Raw genomic sequence first — 23,032 nt, forward strand, 5'->3', positions numbered from 1 at the left:
CAGAGGTTGTCTTTTGGTAAATAGACGTAAGAGTGTTGCCAGCATTGCAGAGGTTGAAGGGTGGGGGGCCAGCCTGTCAGTGCTCAGACCATACGCCGTACTCTGCATCAAATTGGTCTGCATGGCTGTCGTCCCAGAAGGAAGCTTTTTCTAAAGATGATGCACAAGAAAGCCTGCAAACAGTTTGCTGAAGACAAGCAGACTAAGGACATGGATTACTGGAAACTTATTTGGTTCAGATGGTGTCAAGCGTGTGTGGCGGCAACCAGGTGAGGAGTACAAAGACAAGTGTCTTGCCTACAGTCAAGCATGGTGGTGGGATTTTTATGATCTGGGGCTGCATGAGTGCTGCCGGCACTGGGGAGCTTCAGTTCATTGAGGGAACCATGAATGCCAACATTTACTGTGACATACTGAAGCAGAGCATGATCCCTCCCTTTGGAGACTGGGCCGCAGGGCAGTATTCCAACATAACTACCTCAAACACACCTCCAAGACGACCACTGCCTTGCTAAAGAAGCTGAGGGTAAAGGTGATGGACTGGCCAAGCATGTCTCCAGACCTAAACCCTATTGAGCATCTGCGGGGTATCCTCAAACGGAAGGTGAAGGAGTGCAAGGTTTCTAACATCCACCAGCTCCGTGATGTCGTCTTGGAGGAGTGAAGGAGGACTCCAGTGGCAACCTGTGAAGCTCTGGTGATCTCCATGCCCAAGAGGGTTACGGCAGTGCTGAAAAAATGATGGGGGCCACACAAAATATTGACACTTTGGGCCCAATTTGGACATTTTCACTTTTGTTGCCAGCGGTTTAGACATTTAATGGCTGTGTTGTTATTTTGAGGGGACAGCAAATTTACACTGTTATACAAGCTGTACACTCACTACTTTAGATTGTAGCAAAGTGTAATTTCAGTGTTGTCACATGCAAAGACATACTCAAATATTTACGAAAATGTGAGGGGTGTACTCACTTTTGTGATATACTGTAAAATAAGTAATGCAAAATACAATCAATTTGGAAAAGCCAGGGAAGGATGTTTTTTTTGGTAGGAATCGTCCACTAGGAATCGACTCTAAAGATGAAATGTTTTTGGACTGGAGGAGACTGATATTAGTTGCCGTACTTCTGTGAGAGACGTGTCATGGAAATTTCCTGTATTACCAAATCATGAGGGCAAACCACACACAAGTCAGAGTTATCATAAAGTCCATCTTTAATTATGAGCTTCACCATAGCCCTGTGACTCTCAGATCAATTCAGTGTCTATAAATGAATTCTCTGAGTGTCAACATAATGGCAACTGAGATCCTTTATAGCAAAGACACACCCATCTAAACTCACATGACAAATAACAGATCTTAGGAACATTACACAAAGAACCTTTTACTTGAAAAAAGGAGTATCCTATAGCCAGACAGCATTGGCTATAAATTATCCTTCAGTTTGGTCTCCTAAACTGAAGTTCTTATCTCGTTCTTGGTACCACTTAGAACCAAAACATTACCTCATCCAATGACATATCAATTGTCAATTTCTAGATACTCCCATAAAAAATACAACCCCTCCTGGACAAGCTTACAGAGAGAAGAGTGACTGGCACACAGACATTGTGGAGCCACGTAACTGGTTCCCCATTAATCACACCATCCCTTCACATGGTTTAGGAATAGTTACAGACACATTCACAGATAAGACTAACCCGACCTCTCCCCTCTCTGGGCCCAAGTAACTTTTACACATAAGTATACTTTGATAAATAAGATGTTTTATTCATTTTCATATGTTACCTAAAGAATTCTGATTCTGCACCACAGACGCATCTTTCATTGTGAGGGATGGGGGGATGGGCAAAGTATAGGCAGGTTGGCCACCAGGCTGTCCGAGTCAGAACCACACACTAGGCCCATCTGTCGGCAATCAAAAGCTGTATTTCGCTATTTCTTTGCTTGCAATGTCTCTCAAATTCAGTAAAGCAGGGCCTATCAATGAATAGGCCAGGATATTCTACACGAAACAGACAGACTGAACACACGCTCAAATCATTAGCGAAGAGAAGCGCGGGCTAGCCAGCTGCATTGTGATACATTTTTGGGGTGAGGGGAACAGCTTTCTGTCAGGGATTTTTCTTAAAATTAAGGATCCCAATTTTCGTTTAAACGTTCACACCCCAGATTATTTACCATAGCTGCATAGAATTGCACAAAGGTTGTAATTTTGAAATGGTTGACTGTTCAGTTGGTGTGTATTTTAATGGGTACTCTTTTGTTCTGTGTTGTAGCAGTCTGTCATGGGTCTTGTTCATTCGTCACCAAAAGAAAACGGCTTGAAGGGGGGGGGAATAGCTGAACTCGTCCAATACGAAACGCTAATTTTAGTTTTCCGCCACGTGCTACAATTTAACACGGCCCAGACATCACCCCCTTTCAAATTGACTGCCATTTATTTATCTCTAAGATTTGAGTAGACCGGTCAGGGACTTCCGTAGGCACCGATTAGATATGGTTCTGGGGTGTATTCCCTATCAACCCAAAGGAAGCAAATGGATGGAAACGGTGATAAACTAACCTGAATTTGTCCAATAAGAAAAGCTCATTTTGATTGCTAAATGTTTTCTTATGCAACATTTTTTGCTACGGTGTGCACTAATGAATACCCCTGTTTTCTTCCTGTATGCAGGTCGCTGTGAGCCTAAGGGTGCTCTGACTGGCAGCAACGCCGGGATCACCAGTATAGAGTTTGACAGTGCTGTGAGTGTCATCCTGATTAATCTCCTAGCCTGTCTAAAATGGCACCCTATATCATGGATCATCAACTAGTCCGAACCATGAAAACAGCCCCAGACCATTATTGCTCCTCCACCAAACTTTAGTTAACACTATGCATTCGGGTAGGTAGCATTCTCCTGGCATCCGCCAAACCCAGACTCGTCTGTCGGACTGCCAGATGGTGAAGCGTGATCAATCACTCCAGAGAAGGCGTTTACACTGCTCCAGATTTACACCACTCCAGCCGATGCTGGGCATTGTTCATGGTGATCTTAGGCTTGAATGTGGCTGCTCGGCCATTGAAACCCATTTTATGAAGATCCAGACTAACAGTTCTTGTGCTGACGTTGCTTCCAGCTTTAGCACTCGGCAGTCACTTTCTGTGAGCTTGTGTGGCTTAACACTTTGTGGTTGAGCCTTTGTTCCTCCCAGGCGTTTCCACTTCACAATAACAGCACTTACAGTTGACCGGGGCAGCTCTAGCGGGGCAGAAATTTGACGAACTGACTATGCCGGTGCCATGTTGGAAGTCACTGAGCGCTTCAGTGTGGCCATTCTACTGCCAATGTTTGTATATGGAGATTGATTGCATGGCTGTGTGCTCGATTTTATACACCTGTCAGCAACGGGTGTGGCTGAAAAAGCCACAATAATTTGAAGGGGTGTCCACTTTTGTATATAAAGTGCATTCAGACCCCTTGACATTTTACACATTTTGTTACGGTACAGCCTTATTCTAAAATTGATTTCAATATTTTCCTCATCAATCTACTCCCAATACCCCGTAATGACCAAGTGAAAACAGGTTTTTAGGAATTTTTGCAAATGTATTAAATAAGAAACATATTATTTACATAAGTATTCTCAGACCCTTGACTCTGAGACTCGAAATTGAGCTCAGGTGCATTCTGTTTCCATTGATCATCCTTGATGTTTCCACAACTTGATTGGAGTCCACTTGTGGTAAATTCAATTGATTGGACATGATTTGGAAAGGCACACACCTGTGTATGTATAAGGTCCCACAGTTGACAGTGCATGTTAGAGCAATAACCAAGCCATGAGGTCTTAGGTATTGTCTGTAGAGCTCAGCTCTGGGGAAGGATATAAAACATTTCTCCAGCATTAAAGGTCCACAAGAACACTGGCTTCCGTTCTTAAATGGAAGAAGTTTGTAACCACCAAGACTTTTCCTAGAGCTGGCCGCCCGGTCAAACTGAGCAGTCTGGGGAGAATGTGATCAAGAACTCGATGGTTACTCTGACAGAGCTCTGGAGTTCCTCTGTGGAGATGGGAGAACCTTCCAGAAGGACAACCATATCTGCAGTGGTCCACCAATCGGGCCTTTATGGTAGGATGGCCAGATGGAAGCCACTCCTCAGTAAAAGGCACATGACAGCTCGCTTGGAGTTTGCCAAATGCCACCTAAACTCCCAGACCTTGAGAAACAAGATTCTCTGCTCTGATGAAACCAAGGTTGAACTCATTGGCCTGAATGTCGAACGCCACGTCTGGAGGAAACTTGGCATAATCACTAGGGTGACGTATGGTGGTGGTAGAATGCTGTGGGGATGTTTTTGGCAGAGCCTGGGTGACTAGTCAGGATCAAGGGAAAGCTGAATGGGCTAAAGTACAGCGAGATCAGTTTTTTTTTTTCTGTTCAGGTCCTCAGACTGGGGCAAAGGTTCACCTTCCAACAGGACAACGACCCTAAGTATACAGCCAAGACAACGCAGGAGTGGCTTTGGGACAGGTCTCTGAATGTCCTTGAGTGGCCCAGTCAGAGCCCGGACTTGAACCTAATCAAACATCTCTGGAGAGACTTGAAAATAGCTGTGCATCGATGCTTCACATCCAACCTGACAGCTTAAAAGGATCTGCAGAGAAGAATGGAAGAAATTCCCCAAATACAGGTGTGCCCAGCTTGTAGCTTCATACCCAAGAAGACTTGAGGCTTTAATTGCTTCCGAAGTTGCTTTAACAAATTACTGAGTAAAGGGTCCTGAATACTTGTCTAAATGTGATATTTTCCTTATTTTTCTTTGTCATTATGGGGTATTTGTGTGTGGACTTGGGGGGAGGGACAATTGAATACATTTTCGAGTACGGCTGTAACATAACAAAATGTGAAAAAAGTCAAGGTCTGAGTTCACTGCATTTGGAAAGTATATTTCACTATGAAATCACTTGGAGCTGATTTGCTTGTGTTTTTAGTCATGTCCAACAAGAAATAAAATAAAAAGGACCCTGCCCTATAAAGAGAAGCGCACTTTATAGGAAATAGGCTGCCATTTCAGGCAAGACCTTATTTCCCCTATTCAGGTCACAGGCAACCTCTGCCTTCTGTTTTGCTACCTCTGCAGCAGGGTTGGGATCAATTACATTTCAGAAATTGAAGGTCTAAATGGAATTGACCCCAACCCTGCAGCATGACCAGTAATAGAAATCGGAGGGGAGACTATGGATCTGTCTCTGTTCATATTTGCGTTAGTTATACACGATATATGACACCACTAGCCCAATTTTGACAAACTTGTGAATGACACGTTTTTCCATAGGGATCCGGCATTTATAAACTTTGAACAAGCATATCTCCTGTCCTGTTTGAACTTGAATTATTGGCAATAATTGGCCCAAGGGCTGCATTATGCGTGGGGGATGACATGTTAACTGTTGACTTGTTTTTTTTTTTTTTTTGCTTGTGGATACTTGCACAGCAAGTTTAATGAGTCACGACTGTCCATCTTTGGTCTTTTGTGAGGTGTTGCAACCTGAACAATTTTTTTGTTGTCTTTGAACTAGATTTCTTGTTTCTTTTCAGTGGGCCTCAGTTCAGGTTTAGAAAATGTAATTGAATGACCTATGTCTGACTGCAATGATGCTCTTCCACTCCACTGTTTAACTGGGTGATGTGTGTCGCAGGGCTCCTACTTGCTGGCTGCATCCAATGACTTTGCCAGTAGGATCTGGACTGTGGATGACTACAGACTGAGGGTAAGTGTGCCTCAGAAGGGCCCTTCTATACATCCAGGACAAAACAAACCCAATTAGCTTGTCCTTATTGTTGTAGCATGCAAATGAAGTTTGTAGGGCTGACCCCATTTCGTCGACTGGTCGAGCAGTCGCAAATAGATGAAATATATTTTTTTTACACAAAGAACCTGTCTGATTTGCTCCTGTATCAGTGGACTAATCCATTGACTAGTTGAAACAATGTTTCAAGTTTGTTGCAGACAGGCCATGCATAGCCAATGTGATTGATAGAATGTTTATATTTATCAGTATATTTTTTACCTGCAGGCTGCGATGTTTCTGTGTTTGCTTTATGTAGGTTATTTTTAGATTTGTATCATTTAGCTTAACCAAAATGTACAGTGCCTTGCGAAAGTATTCGGCCCCCTTAAACTTTGCGACCTTTTGCCACATTTCAGGCTTCAAACATAAAGATATAAAACTATATTTTTTTGTGAAGAATCAACAACAAGTGGGACACAATCATGAAGTGGAACGACATTTATTGGATATTTCAAACTTTTTTAACAAATCAAAAACTGAAAAATTGGGCGTGCAAAATTATTCAGCCCCTTTACTTTCAGTGCAGCAAACTCTCCAGAAGTTCAGTGAGGATCTCTGAATGATCCAATGTTGACCTAAATGACTAATGATGATAAATACAATCCACCTGTGTGTAATCAAGTCTCCGTATAAATGCACCTGCACTGTGATAGTCTCAGAGGTCCGTTTAAAAGCGAAGAGAGCATCATGAAGAGCAAGGAACACACCAGGCAGGTCCGAGATACTGTTGTGAAGAAGTTTAAAGCCGGATTTGGATACAAAAAGATTTCCCAAGCTTTAAACATCCCAAGGAGCACTGTGCAAGCGATAATATTGAAATGGAAGGAGTATCAGACCACTGCAAATCTACCAAGACCTGGCCGTCCCTCTAAACTTTCAGCTCATACAAGGAGAAGACTGATCAGAGATGCAGCCAAGAAGCCCATGATCACTCTGGATGAACTGCAGAGATCTACAGCTGAGGTGGGAGACTCTGTCCATAGGACAACAATCAGTCGTATATTGCACAAATCTGGCCTTTATGGAAGAGTGGCAAGAAGAAAGCCATTTCTTAAAGATATCCATAAAAAGTGTTGTTTAAAGTTTGCCAGAAGCCACCTGGGAGACACACCAAACATGTGGAAGAAGGTGCTCTGGTCAGATGAAACCAAAATTGAACTTTTTGGCAACAATGCAAAACGTTATGTTTGGCGTAAAAGCAACACAGCTCATCACCCTGAACACACCAACTCCACTGTCAAACATGGTGGTGGCAGCATCATGGTTTGGGCCTGCTTTTCTTCAGCAGAGACAGGGAAGATGGTTAAAATTGATGGGAAGATGGATGGAGCCAAATACAGGACCATTCTGGAAGAAAACCTGATGGAGTCTGCAAAAGACCTGAGACTGGGACGGAGATTTGTCTTCCAACAAGACAATGATCCAAAACATAAAGCAAAATCTACAATGGAATGGTTCAAAAATAAACATATCTAGCTGTTAGAATGGCCAAGTCAAAGTCCAGACCTGAATCCAATCGAGAATCTGTGGAAAGAACTGAAAACTGCTGTTCACAAATGCTCTCCATCCAACCTCACTGAGCTCGAGCTGTTTTGCAAGGAGGAATGGGAAGAAATGTCAGTCTCTCGATGTGCAAAACTGATAGAGACATACCCCAAGCGACTTACAGCTGTAATCGCAGCAAAAGGTGGCGCTACAAAGTATTAACTTAAGGGGGCTGAATAATTTTGCACGCCCAATTTTTCAGTTTTTGATTTGTTAAAAGTTTGAAATATCCAATAAATGTCGTTCCACTTCATGATTCTGTCCCACTTGTTGTTGATTCTTCACAGAAAAATACAGTTTTATATCTTTATGTTTGAAGCCTGAAATGTGGCAAAAGGTCGCAAAGTTCAAGGGGGCCGAATACTTTCGCAAGGCACTGTAAGTGATTTTGAGATACAAAGACGACAAACTAAATTAAACGTTCCACAAATGTGCAAATGAAAATCATAACTGGCTCGCAGATCGGTAGAAATTGTAAGGTAAATTGGCTCTCCAAATGGAAAAGGTTGCCGACCTCTGGTGTAGCCTATTACCGGTTACTTCAGAGGTGTTAACGGCAGAATCTGCGAAGGCCGGCAGCAGGAGGGGGTATCAGGAACATTTAAAAAATGTTTTTCCCCTCCTGGTTAGACCATCTTCATCTCTGGCTTCCTCTTGTCATTTGTGTGTCATAATTATTTAATCAGTGTGCTTAAATCATCAGACAAGCTCAATACATAGTGCATTAGGAAAGTATTCAGACCCCTTCACTTTTTCCACATTTAGTTACGTTACAGCCTTATTCTAACATGGATTAAATTCAATATTTTCCTCGCCAATCTACTCACTACCCTATACTGAAAAGTTTGCACATTTATAAGAGAAACCTTACGTAAGTATTCAGACCCTTTGCTATGAGACTCGAAATTGAGCTCAAGTGAATCCGGTTTCCATTGATCAATGTTAATGTTGCTACAACTTGATTGGAGTCCACGTTTGGTAAATTCAATTGATTTGAACACGATTTAGAAAGGCACACACCTGTCCATATAAGGTCCCACAGTTGACCGTGTATGTCAGAGCAAAGACCAAGGCATGAGGTCAAAGGAATTGTCTGTAGAGCGCCGAGACAGGATTGTGTCGAGGCACAGTTATGTGGAAGGGTACCAAACAATTTCTGAAGTATTGAAGGTTCCCAAGAACACAGTGGCCTCCATCATTCTTAAATGGACGACGCTTTGAACCACGAAGACTTCCTAGAGCTGGCCGCCCGGCCAAACTGCGCAATCGGGAGAAGGGCCTTGGTCAGAGGTGATCAAGAACCCGGTGGTCAGTCTGACAGAGCTCCAGAATTCCTCTGTGGAGATGGGAGAACCTTCCAGAAGGACAACCATATCTGCAGTGGTCCACCAATCGGGCCTTATGGTAGGATGGCCAGATGGAAGCCACTCCTCAGTAAAAGTCGCATGACAGCCCGCTTGGAGTTTTTGGCAAAAGGTACCCAAACCATGAGAAACAAGATGTTCTAGTCTGAAACCAAGATTGAACTCTTTGGCCTGAATACCAAGCATCACGTCTGGAGGAAACCTGGTTCCGCTCATCACCTGGCCAGTACCATCCCTGCAGTGAAGCTTGGTGGCAGCATCATGCTGTGTGGATGTTTTTTCATGAACGGGCTGGGGGACTGGTCAGGATCGAGCGAAAGATGAACGGAGCAAAGTACAGCGATCTTTGATGAAAACCTGCTCCAGGGCGAAGGTTCACCTTCCAACAGGACAACGACCTTAAGCACACAGCCAAGACAATGCAGGAGTGGCTTTGGGTCAGGTCTCTGAATGTCCTTGAGTGGCCCAACCAGAGCCTGTTCTTGAACCCGATCGAACATCTCTGGAGAGACTTGAAAATTGCTGTGCAGCGACGCTCTCCATCCAACCTGACAGAACTTGAGATAATCTGCAGAGGAGAAGGGGGAGAAATTCCCCAAATACAGGTGTGCCAAGCTTATAGCATCATACCCAAGATAACTTGAGGCTGTAATCTCTGCCAAAAGTGCTTCAAGAAAGGTCTGAATACTTATTTAAATTTTTTATACATTTGCAAAATGTCTAACCTGTTTTTGCAGGTTATGGGGTATTGTGTGTGTGTGTGTGTGTGGATCAATTTTAGAATAAGGCTGTAATGTAACAACATATGGAAAGTCAAGGGGTCTGAATACTTTCCGAATGCAATGTACATAAGAACATAAGCTTTCGGAGCCTAAAATAACTTTGTTTTAGGCTGTGTTTGTGTGAGACGGCAAAAATACTGTGCTGATGGTCAATGATGTGTTGTAAAAGGTCTGATGCGCAGCTCCACTGCCTGCTATCCATCGGCTCCTAACAGCTCCTGCTCCATTCCCAGCCTGCTCTAGTTGTGCATCGTTGGACACGGGCTGCTGACATGTAGGATGATGACACATCCTGTGTCTTTAAGAAACCATGGAGTCACTGTGACAGAAGTCCAACAGAACCATTCGCTAAGGAGTATCAGGCTGTGATATGGGGCTGGGCCGCTGATCTCAACTTTCAAACTGAGACTGCACCTGTGTTCTCAAACACAAAGGGCCATGAGTTTTCCTTCACCTTAACGTGACTGAGTGAAATCTCCAGGCCTAGTTAGTTATAGGCTCCAACTATGGCCCAGATATTGTGCTGAGCAGGGTTGTGTTCACTTGGCACGAAATGGAAGAAAATGCTCAGTGAAACACTATCTGAGCTTGGCCAATAAATGCTTGTTTTCATTCGTTCCCCTCAGCACACGCTGACAGGCCACAGCGGGAAGGTGCTGGCGGCTCGCTTTCTCCTGGACAACGCTCGTATCGTCTCCGGGAGCTACGACAGGACTCTGAAACTGTGGGACCTGCGCAGCAAAGTCTGTAAGAGTCGACTTTTTTTCTTATCCCCTTTTAGTTTTAGCGTTTTGTTTGTTCCTCGTTTCTGGTTCCCCTTTTTTAAAGGATTTGTATTTTTTCAGCCACACAAAATGGCTTTTAAGATTTTAACGCAGATAGTGTATGGTCTACTCATTGCGGATTAGTTTTTCTTGTTAGGAACCCCCCGTCTGTTTCTTCCTCCAGGCATGAAGACTGTGTTTGCTGGGTCCAGCTGTAATGACATAGTTTGCACAGAGCAGTGTGTCATGAGCGGCCATTTTGATAAGAAAGTGCGGTTCTGGGACATCAGGTGAGTGTGGAGGGATAGTCCCCATTTTTAGATGGGGTGTATACATCCAACTAACCTTAAAGAGGCAATCCGCAGGGGAAACAATCAAGCGATTTCCCCGCCCCCATTTCGGTAAAGTACTGTGGGATAGGGCTGGAGAATTGGGACTTACCATCCATGATATCAAAATTAGTTTTAACCATATTTTGAGGTTATTTAGGTTTTTGTACATTTACTTTGTAAACAAACATTGTAGTAAAATAACCTTATATTTGGGGTTCTGATGGGGTTCGTTGTTTGAACTAAGCTCATGAGGTGTTTAAGTTATATTCTTCAAGAATCAATAGGTACATATTATTCATTTCAAAGTCCGAAAATGGATGGCGTAACTGCAGATTGCCCCTTTAACCTGACAAACTGTAAACATAACCATATCCCTAGTAATGCTTAATGTATGCTTCCCATTTGTTTTTCAAAGTCTTCCATGAAATTAGCAGCATCAGTACAGAAACTTCTCTCTGCAAATGCATTCTTCTCTCCTAGATGTGGAAATAAAGGGGAATTAGACTCAAATAAAAATGTTAGTTTTTTTTGCCCAGACCTCCAAAGGTCATATGATTTAAGCATTGACATGGACCTGTTTCTCTATAAATTATTGTAATTTTGAGCAATAAAATGCAAAATAATCAAAAACAAGGAAAAATAAAACTGGGAAGATATGTAACAAAGTTTTTGGGAAAAATGTACATTTTACAGTACCCCCTTAACCTTTCTGATCTCCCCATCCCGGATCCGGGTTCGTGAATACAGACTCAAGCTCATTACCATAACGCAACGTTAACTATTCATGAAAATCGCAAATGAAATGAAATAAATATGCCATCTCTCAAGCTTAGCCTTTTGTTAACAACACTGTCATCTCAGATTTTCAAAATATGCTTCTCAACCATTGCAAAACAAGCATTTGTGTAACAGTATTGATGGCTAACGTAGCATTTAGCATTAACATTCAGCTGGCAACATTTACACAAAAAAACAGAAAAGCATTCAAAAAAATCATTTACCTTTGAAGAACTTCAGATGTTTTCAATGAGGAGACTCTCAGATAGCAAATGTTCAGTTTTTCCTGAAAGATTATTTGTTTAGGACAAATCGCTCCGTTTTCTGCGTCACGTTTAGCTATGAAAAAACCCCTGTATCCAGGATTGTGTAAATCTATCAGCAAGCTCATTAGCATAACACAACGTTAACTATTTATGAAAATCGCAAATGAAATGAAATAAATATGCCATCTCTCAAGCTTAGCCTTTTGTAAACAACACTGTCATCTCAGATTTTCAAAATATGCTTCTCAACCATAGGAAAACAATCATTTGTGTAAAAGTAGCTAGCTAGAGTTAGCATTTCGCGTTAGCATTTAGCGTTAGCATTAGCGTTAGCATCCAGCACGCAACATTAACAAAAACATAAAAGCCTTCAAATAAAATCATTTACCTTTGAAGAACTTCTGATGTTTTCAATGAGGATACTCTCAGTTAGATAGCAGATGCTCAGTTTTTCCAAAAAGATTCCTTGTGTATTAGAAATAGCTCCGTTTTATACATCACATTTGGCTACCAAAAAAAATCCATAAATTCAGTCCTCAAAACGCAAACTTTTTTCCAAATTAACTCCATAATATCGACTGAAAACATGGCAAACGTTTTTTAGAATCAAGCCTCAAGGTGTTTTTCACATATCTCTTCATTGATACATCGTTCTTGGATACATGCTTTCTCTCCTGAATCCCAGGAGAAAATGACCGCACCTGAAGATTACGCACAAATTTAGACAAAGGACACCGGGCGGACCTCTGGAAAATGTAGTCTCTTATGGCCAATCTTCCAATGATATGCCTACAAATACGTCACAATGCTGCTAAGACCTTGGGCGAACGACAGAAAGTGTAGGCTCGTTCCTTGCGCAATCACAGCCATATAAGGAGAGAATGGAAAACAGAGCTTCAGAAATTCTGCTAATTCCTGGGTGATGCATCATCTTGGTTTCGCCTGTAGAATGAGTTCTGGGGCACTTACAGACAAAATCTTTGCAGATTCTGAAACTTCAGAGTGTTTTCTTTCCAAAACTGTCAAGAATATGCATAGTCGAGCATCTTTTCGTGACAAAATATCGCGCTTAAAACGGGAACGTTTTTTATCCAAAAATGAAATAGCGCCCCTAGAGCTCTAACTGGTTAAGACTATGATACAATAGCAAAATCGCTGAGCAATGTTGCTGGAAATGGAGGGGTATGAGTGCACTAATGAGCAACATGGACATGAAATAGATTTCATATGAAGCACAATTTCAAAATAATTTCGCAATTTAAAATTTCCTAATCTCCTATAGCTTGTTATTGCGAGGTGACTGTCACAGCTGTACTGCGATTAATCAGCAAACAAGCAACAAGGGGTTGCCCTCCATCCACTGAACCTGCTGCTAGTCAGCTCCGTGGCAATGCAGACAAAGATAACTACTATATATTTAGCTAAGTTCTAACTTAAGCTAGTTAAACATACAAAAAAACTATCTAAAATGGAAAAATAAATGTAAATGGCTATAGCTAGCTAATCTACGTGGCTAGCTAGCTAATTTAGCCTGTCGGTCCCCCTGACTTTGCTTAAATTCCAGTTAGCATGCACCCTACCAAACTTAAAAGTAGTACTCATGCTAGAAAAGGGGTAACATGTCGCTCTCATGCTGCTATAGGGGAGTATCCAAATACTGGAAGTGGAGAACCCAGCTGGGGAAAATCATACATACCCAGTGTAATTGTGTCGTGGGCAATGGTTGTATAGGCCCTTTGCCTTGAGGGTTATTTTCTTGTTGTGACACTGGCTTTTTGTCCTGGGATGTATTCATTAGGAACCAAGCGGAAGCATACATGCATAAACTGGGAGGGACCTACATGAATGTGTCCAATAAACGTATTTTGCTATGGTGTGCTCTAATGAATGCCCCCCTCTCCTAACACTTATCATTTTTTAGCTTGTGGCGTCTAATGAATCATTTGATTGTTCGTTTTTTTGTTTAGAGCGGAGAGTATAGTCTGCGAGCTGGAGCTCCTGGGCCGAGTCACGTCTCTTGACCTGAACCACGACCGCACCGAGCTGCTCACCTGCTCCCGGGACGACCTGGTTAAGATCATCGACCTGCGCAGTAACGCTGTCCGCCAGACCTTCAGGTACTGGGACATGTCACTGCTCTAGTACTGTAGACTACAGATCACTCACTTGACCGCCACACACCAATTGCTGTGTCAAGCCAGCGCTCAGGGTTTTCATTTAATATATTTAGTTATGGAGAGCCTCACCCATATTGTCAATTGAGCAATCGGATGCGTTGGTAGTCAGATTCTCTTTATTCTTATTGGTGAATAGATGCTATATGTAGGCAATGGAATTGTCCTAATAGTGCAAACCCTGCATGTCTGGCACTCCAGGCGCAATCAAACACTCAATTTATTTCAAAGGAAACCAAATACTATTTGAACCCAGGTTTGACGCGGATTAGTGGTGTTGGAGGTTTATGTTGTGTGTTCTCATCTCTCTTCCCAGTGCTCAGGGCTTCAAGTGTGGCGCTGACTGGACCCGAGTCACCTTCAGGTGAGTGACACCCTTTACACCAATATTGTGTCCTAAATGGCAACGTATTCCCTACATAGTGCTCTAATTTTGACCAGAGCCCATTGGGCCTGGTCAAAAGGAGTTCACTAGGTAGGGAATAGATTGGATTGTGTCCCAAATGGCTATTATTGGTTTAGTTTTACTAACATCGGTTGTGGTCAAATTCCCTACCTTTCTCCATGCAAGTGTGCACATGCTCACCTCCAACCACAGTCCCATGACTCCATTTGAGCCCCTTATTTTGACCCTACTATTGCCTTGTGTACTCCTCAGTCCTGATGGCAGTTACGTGGCGGGGGGCTCTGCAGACGGCGCCTTGTATGTGTGGAATGTCCTGACGGGAAAGTTGGAGCGCACCCTGGACAAGAACCACTGGTCAGTTTGAACCTCCGGAGTAGGATCAAGTCTTCCTTCCACACTGTTCTCCAGTCAGTTTTGCACTTTTTTTAATGGTTTCAGGTTCAGGATTTGAAGGTAAGCCATAGACCTGGATATACAGCTTTAGTACCACAAAGCCTGTTTTAACTTGAGCAGTGCCATTGAGGACTTTTACCATTTTGAGGTAGTGAACTGGGTGGGACTTTCTATGCAGTGTTTCCCATAGAATTTTAGCTATAGTGGCAAGGGTTCGGGTAAGGATTATCTGAGGGTCCCAGGGGCATGAACCACCTGGAGACTTTTTTTGTATAAGGACTGAGAAAGGCAGTTCTGGGGAGTGACATTCTACTCAAAAATTAATGAAAATATAATTAAATAGGCTGAGACACAGGGTTAACCATATATATATATATATATATATACTCACTCAATTGGGCTAATCATTAGCTAGATCCCAAACTCTAAACATGATCAATGTGTTTAGTGTTCCACCAAAAACTTAACATAAACACAGTGAATGTGTTACATTTATCCCCCGGTCTCACCAATGCACACAGTGAATTATGGAGGCTAAATGCGCCTAAACCATGTTCATATACAGCACTGAGTGCTCCTTTTTAGGAGTTGAGAAAGAGTAGTAGCCATGGAAAGCTGGGATTCCCCTCTTAAGTCGATCAAAATTGCTTTCAGAAGATTACTGCAATTGCATTAAGAAATGTGCATTGACTGCTTATCAGAATACATGTTTCTCTCCTTGTGGCACTCGCAACTTGAATTCTGTATCAACCAATATGAACTGGGTGGGTTGGGCCCTGAATGCTGATTTGGCTGAAAGCCATGCTATACCACTGGTGTGACACATCTATTTTTACTGTTCTAATTATGTTTTTTTTAACCAGTTTCTAATAGCAATAAGGCACCTCGGGGTTTGTGATATTTGGCCAATATACCACGGCTCAGGGCTGTGTCCCAGCACTCTCCTGTGCATGGGTGGGTTGGGCCCTGAATGCTGATTTGGCTGAAAGCCATGCTATACCACTGGTGTGACACATCTATTTTTACTGTTCTAATTATGTTTTTTTAACCAGTTTCTAATAGCAATAAGGCACCTCGGGGTTTGTGATATTTGGCCAATATACCACGGCTCAGGGCTGTGTCTCCTGTGCACTGGAGACACGGCCCCAGGGCCCTTATTTTATTTATTTTACCTTTATTTAACCAGCCAAGTCAGTTAAGAACAAATTCTTATTTTCAATGACGGCCTAGTGGGTTCAGGGGCAGAAAGACAGATTTGTACCGTGTCAGCTCGGGGGTTTGAACTCGCAATCTTCCGGTTACTAGTCCAACACTCTAACCACTAGGCTACCCTGCCGCTGTATACCACATCCCCTCTGGCCTTATTGCTTAAATATACAGTGCATTTGGAAAGTACTCAGACCCCTTGACTTTTTCCACATTTTGTTAGGTTACAGCCATATTCTGAATATTGTTTTTTCCCCCTCAAAAATCTACACACAATACCCTACAATCACAAAGCAAAAACAGGTTTTTAGATGTTTTTGCAAATTTATAAAAATAAAAAAAAATTGCATAAGTATTCAGACCCTTTACTCAGTACTTTGTTGAAGAACATTTGGCAGTGATTTAAACCCTTGATTATTCTTTGGTATTGTGCTAAAAGCTTGGTACACCTGTATTTGGGAAGTTTCTCCCGATCTTCTCAAGCTCTGTCAGGTTGGATATGGAGCGTCGGCTGGGACTTGTCCCGAAGCCAGTCCTGCATTGTCTTGGCTGTGTGCTTCTGGCCATTGTCCTGTTGGAAGGTGAACCTTCGCCCCAGTCTGAGGTCTTGAGTGCCCCAGAGCAGGTTTTTATCAAGGATCTCTCTGTACTTTGCTCTGTTCATCTTTCCCTCCATCCTGACTAGTCTCCCAGTCCCTGCTGCTGAAAAACATTCCCACAGCATGATGCTGCCACCCATGCTTCACCGTAGGGATGGTGCCAGGTTTCCTCCAGACGTGACGCATGGCATTCAGACCAAAGAGTTCAATCTTGGTTTCATCAGACTTGAGAACCTTGTTTCTCATACCATGAGTCCTTTAGGTGCCGTTCGGCAAACGCCATGCAAGCTGTTATGTTCCTTTTACTGAGGAGTGGCTTCTGTCTGGGCATTCTACCATAAAGGCCTGATTTGCTGGAGTGCTGCAGAGATGGTTGTCCTTCTGGAAGGTTCCCCCATCTCCACAGATGAGCTCTATCAAAGTGACCACCGTGTTCTTGGTCACCTCCCTGACCAATACCTTCTCCCCTGATTGCTCAGTTTGGCCGGGCGGCCAGCTCTAGGAAGAGTCTTGGTTGTTCCAAACTTCTTCAATTTAAGAATGATGGAGGCTACTGTGTTGGACATTAAATGCTGCAGAAATGTTTTGGTACCCTTCCCCAGATCTGTGCCTTATCACAATCCTGTCTCGGAGCTCCACGGACAATTCCTTCGACCCCATGGCTTGGTTTTTGCTCTGACATGCACTGTCAACTGTGGGACCTTATATAGACAGGTGTGTGTGCCTTTCCAAATGATATCCAATCAATTAAGAAGGTATAAATTAACTTTTAACAAGGCACTCCTGTTAATTGAAATGCATTCCAGGTGACTACCTCATGAAGCTGGTTGAGAGAATGCCAAGAGTGCAAAGCTGTCACCAAAGCAAAAGGTGGCTACTTTGAAACATCTGAAATATAAAATATATGTTTCCAGATGTTATTTCATTGTTGTGATGTCTTCACTATTATTCTACAATGCAGAAAATAGTAAAAATAAAGAAAACCCCTTAAATTACTAGGTGTCCAAACTTGTGTGTGTACATTTGGGGCAGCAGGTAGCCTAGTGGTTAGAGCATTGGTCTTGTAACTGAAATGTTGCAAGATCAAATCCCCAAGCTGACAAGGTCTGTCGTTCTTCCCCTGAACAAGGTAGTTATTAACACACTGTTCCTAGGCCGTCATTGAAAATAAGAATAGTTAAATAAAGGTAAATAAAATTAACTTTGGCATTATGTGGTACTGTGTAGAGATTGACGAGGAAAAAAGTATTTAATCCATTTTAGATTAAGGCTGTAAAGTACAAATTCAAGTGGTCTGAGTACTTTCCAAATGCTCTGTACTCGTCAGCAAACATTCAATTACTGCAATGGCATTAAATCACCAACCGTGTTTTGCCTGTTCAAACAACACACTCCAGGTGGCAGTATGACCCCTTTGTTTGTTGACCGACTCATGGTAGAAGGGATTGTACTTTAAAATGAAGTTAGCCCTCAATGGCGCAGCCCATGCTGGCGCAGATGCAAGGAAAGGCACTTTTTCTATCTCTTTGGGGTAAGGTGCAACTTCTACCTGACACTCCCGTTATGCCGTCCTGCTCAGGTTTGACGTTCTGTTGTCTCTTCTCTCAGCTCGGCCATCAACTCGGTGTCCTGGTCGCCATCGGGAGCCTACGTGGTCAGTGTGGAGAAGGGCAGCAAGGCCGTCCTCTGGTCTGATATGTGATTGGCTATGCTCTGCTCTGGCCCTCTGCCATTGGGTGACTGGCTCTGTCTGGACTGTTCAATGGAGGCACGGACTGGACGGGGGTTCCCTAGCCCCACCCTCTAACGGCCAACCCCTGCATCAACTTTGCCTCACTGGCATTGGACCATTCTGTGCTCCAATACGTTGGGGGAGTTGTTTTCTTACCTAAAGGAGGTCATCCGGTGGCCCATGGGTGGCAGCAGAGCTTTGGTGTCCAGTTGAACAAGGAGTGATGAGCCATGAAGGCAGAGTTTTCTCTTAAAGTTAAACAAAATTATATATCCATTTGAAATTATATCCAACCAAGGCAAGGCGAATGAGTTAGACAGTTTAACTAAAAGATGACATTATAAAACAGTTGTTGCCAAATTGCCACTATAAACAGAGCTGGATTGTCTGGTTTTTAAGGCTGCAATTGGACACGTCGTTAGTTTTACAAGACCTTGGGGTGGGCAAAGGCTTTTAAAGTTTAAGTCTGTCTCCTGGGCCCACTTTTTCCATACTTATCTGATCGTATTTCGGTAATTGGATAGAATTAATCCGTAGAAATATAATTAATAGAACACGTGCATCATTGACTTGAATGGGGACGTCTGTTAGATTCGTTCTATTTTTATGCATTTAATCTAAACAAATTGCCAAAATCCGATCAGGTAACTTTGAAAAACTGGGCCCAGGTTTCAATTTTTAAATACAATTCCTTTTTTTGTCCTTAAAAAAAATGAATGCATGGCAACAATAGCGGAAAGCATTTTGTGCAGTTCCCGGTCTTTCTAATGTAGCAGTGTTTCCATTCACTTTGCACCACCTTTGCTGTGTCTGAAATGGCACAAGGTGGGTGATTGGTTGGTTGTCTCCAACTGTATGGGAGCATTGAGTTGTCAAGTTAATACTGAAATGCTGTGCTCTTCTAACCTTGTCCTGGATACCCACAGGGCCTGTTATATAGCTCTGCACCAACACACCACAACAAGTTTATAAGTAGTTGTACTGGGCTGGAACAAAAGCCTTACACACCTCGTGGGTCCTTGGGACCAGGATTGAAGAACACTGCTGTAAGGAGTGAAAACGTGTTGTGAACAAGAGTAAACACAATTCTCTAAAACAAACTCATGTGCCAATCACAATGACCATGCCCCCCATGTAACATTTAAACAGGGAATGCTCTGTTTGAGATGACTATTCTCTAGACAGCTGGAATGAACCCACACACTTGGCACATCTGCTTAATACTATTTATTCAGGTGTTTGTTCAGTGTTATGTCCTATCAGTCACTGTCAACATTAAAATAATGCAATGTTCCGGTCTTGGAGGGCCACAGCATGTGCTGGTCTTTTTGAAATTCTGTTATTGATCGGTCAACTGTTAGACCCGTTTATTGGTCAGCTCACCTCGATTCCAGGGGTGAAATGCTGGGCCGCGTTCTGGAGGGATGCGTAGTTCAGGACGTTTCAAGATATGTTTCCTGTAGAGCTGACATGATTCCCCACTATAAAAGCATGTACAGTATGTTCTAATCTACATAATGTATTTGTATCGGAACTTTTATGTAGGCCTAAAGCTGACCCCATCGTCCAAAGACGTTAAGCAGATACTGTGGTCCTCCATAGCCTGGGGATTAGCTCCACTCCTTAACACTTGCATGCTGTTTTTGTTAGTTTTTCTTTTTAATTTCAATGGACTTGTTGACACACATGACATATGTGTCATGTTTACATGATGCTGTTCTAAATATCAATGACTAGTATCTATCGTTCACCACATGGGCAGGGAACCCCAGTCCCGCAAGGATCACTCGGTCCAATGGGATCTGCTGACAAAGGGCCAGGTTCAGTAGTGAAATATTGTCGAACATTGCAGGTAGAAATACCATAAATAGAATCAATGATTCCTTTGTTCAATATGTCAGAGCCATGTTCTACTTATTTCTATCTGAAAGTTCCACAACGTTGAGTCCTGAGGGGTATAGTACAAAGCAAGATCAATGCTTTAGCCAGCAAACTTGCCTAAATATTCTGAAATAAAAATTTTTTTTGAAGGACACGTTTGAAAATGCATGGTCTGATTAAACTAACAACCAGAAGCACATATCTTAGTTTAGATTTCCTAATGAGCCAGAAAATCTGATTATTTCTGTTTATCAAAGTTAGCTGGCGAACTCATTGATCCTGCTTGTAATATACACTTCTGCTGAAAGCACCCAAATTTGCACTTGTAATTTTTCCAGAGGGGAAAAGTTTAAGATAAAGTTTGAAGATCAATGGTGTCATGTTTTTGGCTTTGTTGGTCATGTTTTCCACTCTGACAATAACTGGTGCAAACACTGAGTAAATCTGGCCCAGAAAAGTGTCTTTCACTCATTAATAATGAAATGTTCACTATCTGATCTGAGTTGTATGAATACATGCCCTGGAGGATGCAAGGCACTGATAAGATCGAACAGGGGATTCTCTCTTAAGAGTGTTCTGTTGAAACAGGCCAGCATATCCTGCCCTCTTCGGGGTCATGTTCAGTAGGCACCAAATAGGAGAAAATGAACTGAAACCGGGGAGGACTATCTGGACTTGTCCAATAAGACAGCTAATTTTCGTTTCCCGTTTTATTTATTTTTTGTTCCATGTTCTTATGAACATGACCTAGGACTCCTTTTCCCACAGTTAACTCCAAGCTTCAGTCATCGTGTACAGGCCAGGGGAAGGGGAGGTTGGTTTTGAAATGTGCTTGGTAAACTGCTGATCAGCAGTCCTTTACCCCACCCCTCTGCGATCAGCAAAAAGATTGTAAAGCTTAAGTTATATTATGTATGTATGTATATGAAACATGTATGTGTTAATGTATGCACACTGAGAAAGTGTGGGAACATTTGTGTTATATCGTTTTTTGGGGTGAGGCAGATGGTAGCTGACTACAGATGGCGTGTGTCAATAAAATTACTATCTTACTGTTGGTGATGTGCACTACAACAAACTACAGAATTATTAGTCATATGAGAGATTCTATTTAGGCACATGGTCTTCTCAATACAGCGAACAGCTTTTCCACAAATTGTAATGGTTGCATTATCTTGGTTAGCCTGTAAAATATTCTGTGATTTGTTCTCTATTAGGTTCTGGGGATAAGCGTGTTATAAATTGAGATTTCCTGTATGCGAAGTCCTCACCCTCACAAAAGGGATCTCTCAGCCTGTTTGGCATCCGTTGAACCAAAGCAGTTTGAGCACCGCCTTCACCCAATCCTGGTAGGTCCACATAACCAATGACGAAACCCAAGAGCCGGCACTAATGCTGCTTGTTATCACACATCCCATAGGATGGTGACAGAATCTACGGTACCAGTTATGTTTAACTAAATCTGTCCACTAGAGATTAATGGGTGCATAATGTCAGAAGTAGTTTCATGGAAATGGCCTTTGCCAATCTGTTGCCTCAAAGTTGGAAGCACAGTATCGTCTAGAATGTCGTTGTATGCTGTAGTGTTAAGATATCCATTCACTGGAACTAAAGGGCCTAGCCCGAACCATGAAAAACATCCCCAAACCATTATTCTTCTTCCACCAAACTTTAGTCACACTATGCATTGGGGCAGGTAGCATTCTCCTGTCATCCTCAACTCTGATTCGTCTGCCAGATGGCGAAGGGGGATTCATCACTCCAGAGAACACGTTTCCAGAGTCCAATGGCGGTGAGCTTTACACCACTCCAGCCAACGCTTGGCATTGCGCATGGTGATCTTAGGCTTGTGTGCCATGGAAACCCATTTCGTGAAGTACCCGATGAACAGTTATTGTGCTTCCAGAGGCAGTTTGGAACTCGGTGAGTGTTACAACCGAGGACAGATGATTTTTATGCGCTTTAGCACTCTGCGGTCCCGTTCTGTGAGCTTGTGTGGCCTACCACTTCGCAGTTGAGCAATTTGTTGCTCCTTGATGTTTCCACTTCACAATAACAGCACGTAGTCAAATTTCTACCCTGGTCAACTAACTAACTTGTTGGAAAGGTAGCATCCTATGATGGTGCCACGTTGAATGTCACTGAGCTCTGCAGTAAGGCCAATGTTTGTCTATGGCGATTGTGTGGCTGTGTGCTCGATTTTTATAAACCTGTCTGCAACTGGTGTGGCTGAAATGGCCAAATCCACACATTTGAAGGGGTGTCCATGTACTTTTGTGTGTGTGTATATAATTATAGTGTATCATGTTGATCTCATGGACTATTTTAGGCCCTGCATCCATAGAATTGTTGTCCATTTCCTTTCAGATGACACATTTGTGCCTGCATTAGGTCGTTGGAAAGTTTGATAATGTGTTTCAGAAAGGGGTAGTGTCTGTTTTAGACACACTTATAGAATGTATGGTGCCCTATGGTAATATACTGGCAGAACACAATTGCCATGTAGCAAACATCAAAAGCTTGCTGTGTGAATTATGTATTAAATAAGTTGTAACATGCAGATGGGCTTCAGTATTCTGGATGAGTTAGAGGTCTATGAGTAAAAGTGCTAATCAAGGAGAAGATCCCCACCCCCCCCCATGTTCATGTAATCTTATTCATTGAGACTTTAAATCAGAACTCCTACAGTGAGACACTGGACACATACGGCCACTGATGGCATAAGCTAACAGGGAGTTGCAGTTGAATTGCAGTGGTGACCCGCACCTGTGGGTTCATGCTCTACACACAACAGAATCAGCTAAGACTTTTCCTCAAGGGAAGTGTCTGTCGCAGAGAACAACAGTCTCGTCAAAGGTCTTTGCGTGGGCAGGTTTTCCAGGGAGGAAGAGTATCTCCGTCCAGTTATGGTTTAACTTGAGGTGGTGGGCTGATAATTAACCTGAGATGTGTGGTAGGGATAGATATGT

At 42.7% G+C, this 23,032-nt stretch overlaps 2 protein-coding genes and 1 non-coding gene across 6 annotated transcripts in view; 2 read left to right on the top strand and 1 right to left on the bottom strand.

Moving 5' to 3' along the window:
* Window positions 1-12,366, bottom strand: part of LOC110507309 (fibroblast growth factor 12) — a 256,067-nt gene extending 243,701 nt beyond the window's left edge. Inside the window, exons 1-2 of one of the 2 annotated variants that reach the window (XM_090224178.1) lie at window positions 12,061-12,366; window positions 11,631-11,692 (exon numbers count right to left, since the gene is read on the bottom strand). The gene's annotated coding sequence lies outside the window, so the exon portion shown is untranslated. The remainder of the gene's footprint in view (window positions 1-11,630; window positions 11,693-12,060) is intronic. The other variant, XM_090224177.1, reaches the window with a different exon arrangement.
* atg16l1 (autophagy related 16 like 1) overlaps window positions 1-21,120 on the top strand; it is a 54,625-nt gene extending 33,505 nt beyond the window's left edge. For all 3 annotated transcript variants that reach the window (XM_021587227.3, XM_021587226.3, XM_021587228.3), the window contains 8 exons: window positions 2,679-2,749; window positions 5,690-5,761; window positions 10,160-10,280; window positions 10,482-10,587; window positions 13,640-13,789; window positions 14,163-14,210; window positions 14,505-14,606; window positions 18,059-21,120. In XM_021587227.3, the coding sequence (XP_021442902.1) occupies window positions 2,679-2,749; window positions 5,690-5,761; window positions 10,160-10,280; window positions 10,482-10,587; window positions 13,640-13,789; window positions 14,163-14,210; window positions 14,505-14,606; window positions 18,059-18,152 (764 nt within the window). In that variant the 3' untranslated portion in view covers window positions 18,153-21,120. The remainder of the gene's footprint in view (window positions 1-2,678; window positions 2,750-5,689; window positions 5,762-10,159; window positions 10,281-10,481; window positions 10,588-13,639; window positions 13,790-14,162; window positions 14,211-14,504; window positions 14,607-18,058) is intronic.
* On the top strand, window positions 9,681-9,943 carry LOC118944798 (small Cajal body-specific RNA 6). The gene has a single exon (XR_005040115.1).
* Window positions 21,121-23,032: the final 1,912 nt, after the last annotated feature.

The sequence above is a fragment of the Oncorhynchus mykiss genome, chromosome 27 (genome assembly GCF_057628025.1).
Source record: "Oncorhynchus mykiss isolate SJ-2025 chromosome 27, ASM5762802v1, whole genome shotgun sequence".
In the NCBI taxonomy this organism is placed as follows: Eukaryota; Metazoa; Chordata; class Actinopteri; order Salmoniformes; family Salmonidae; genus Oncorhynchus; species Oncorhynchus mykiss.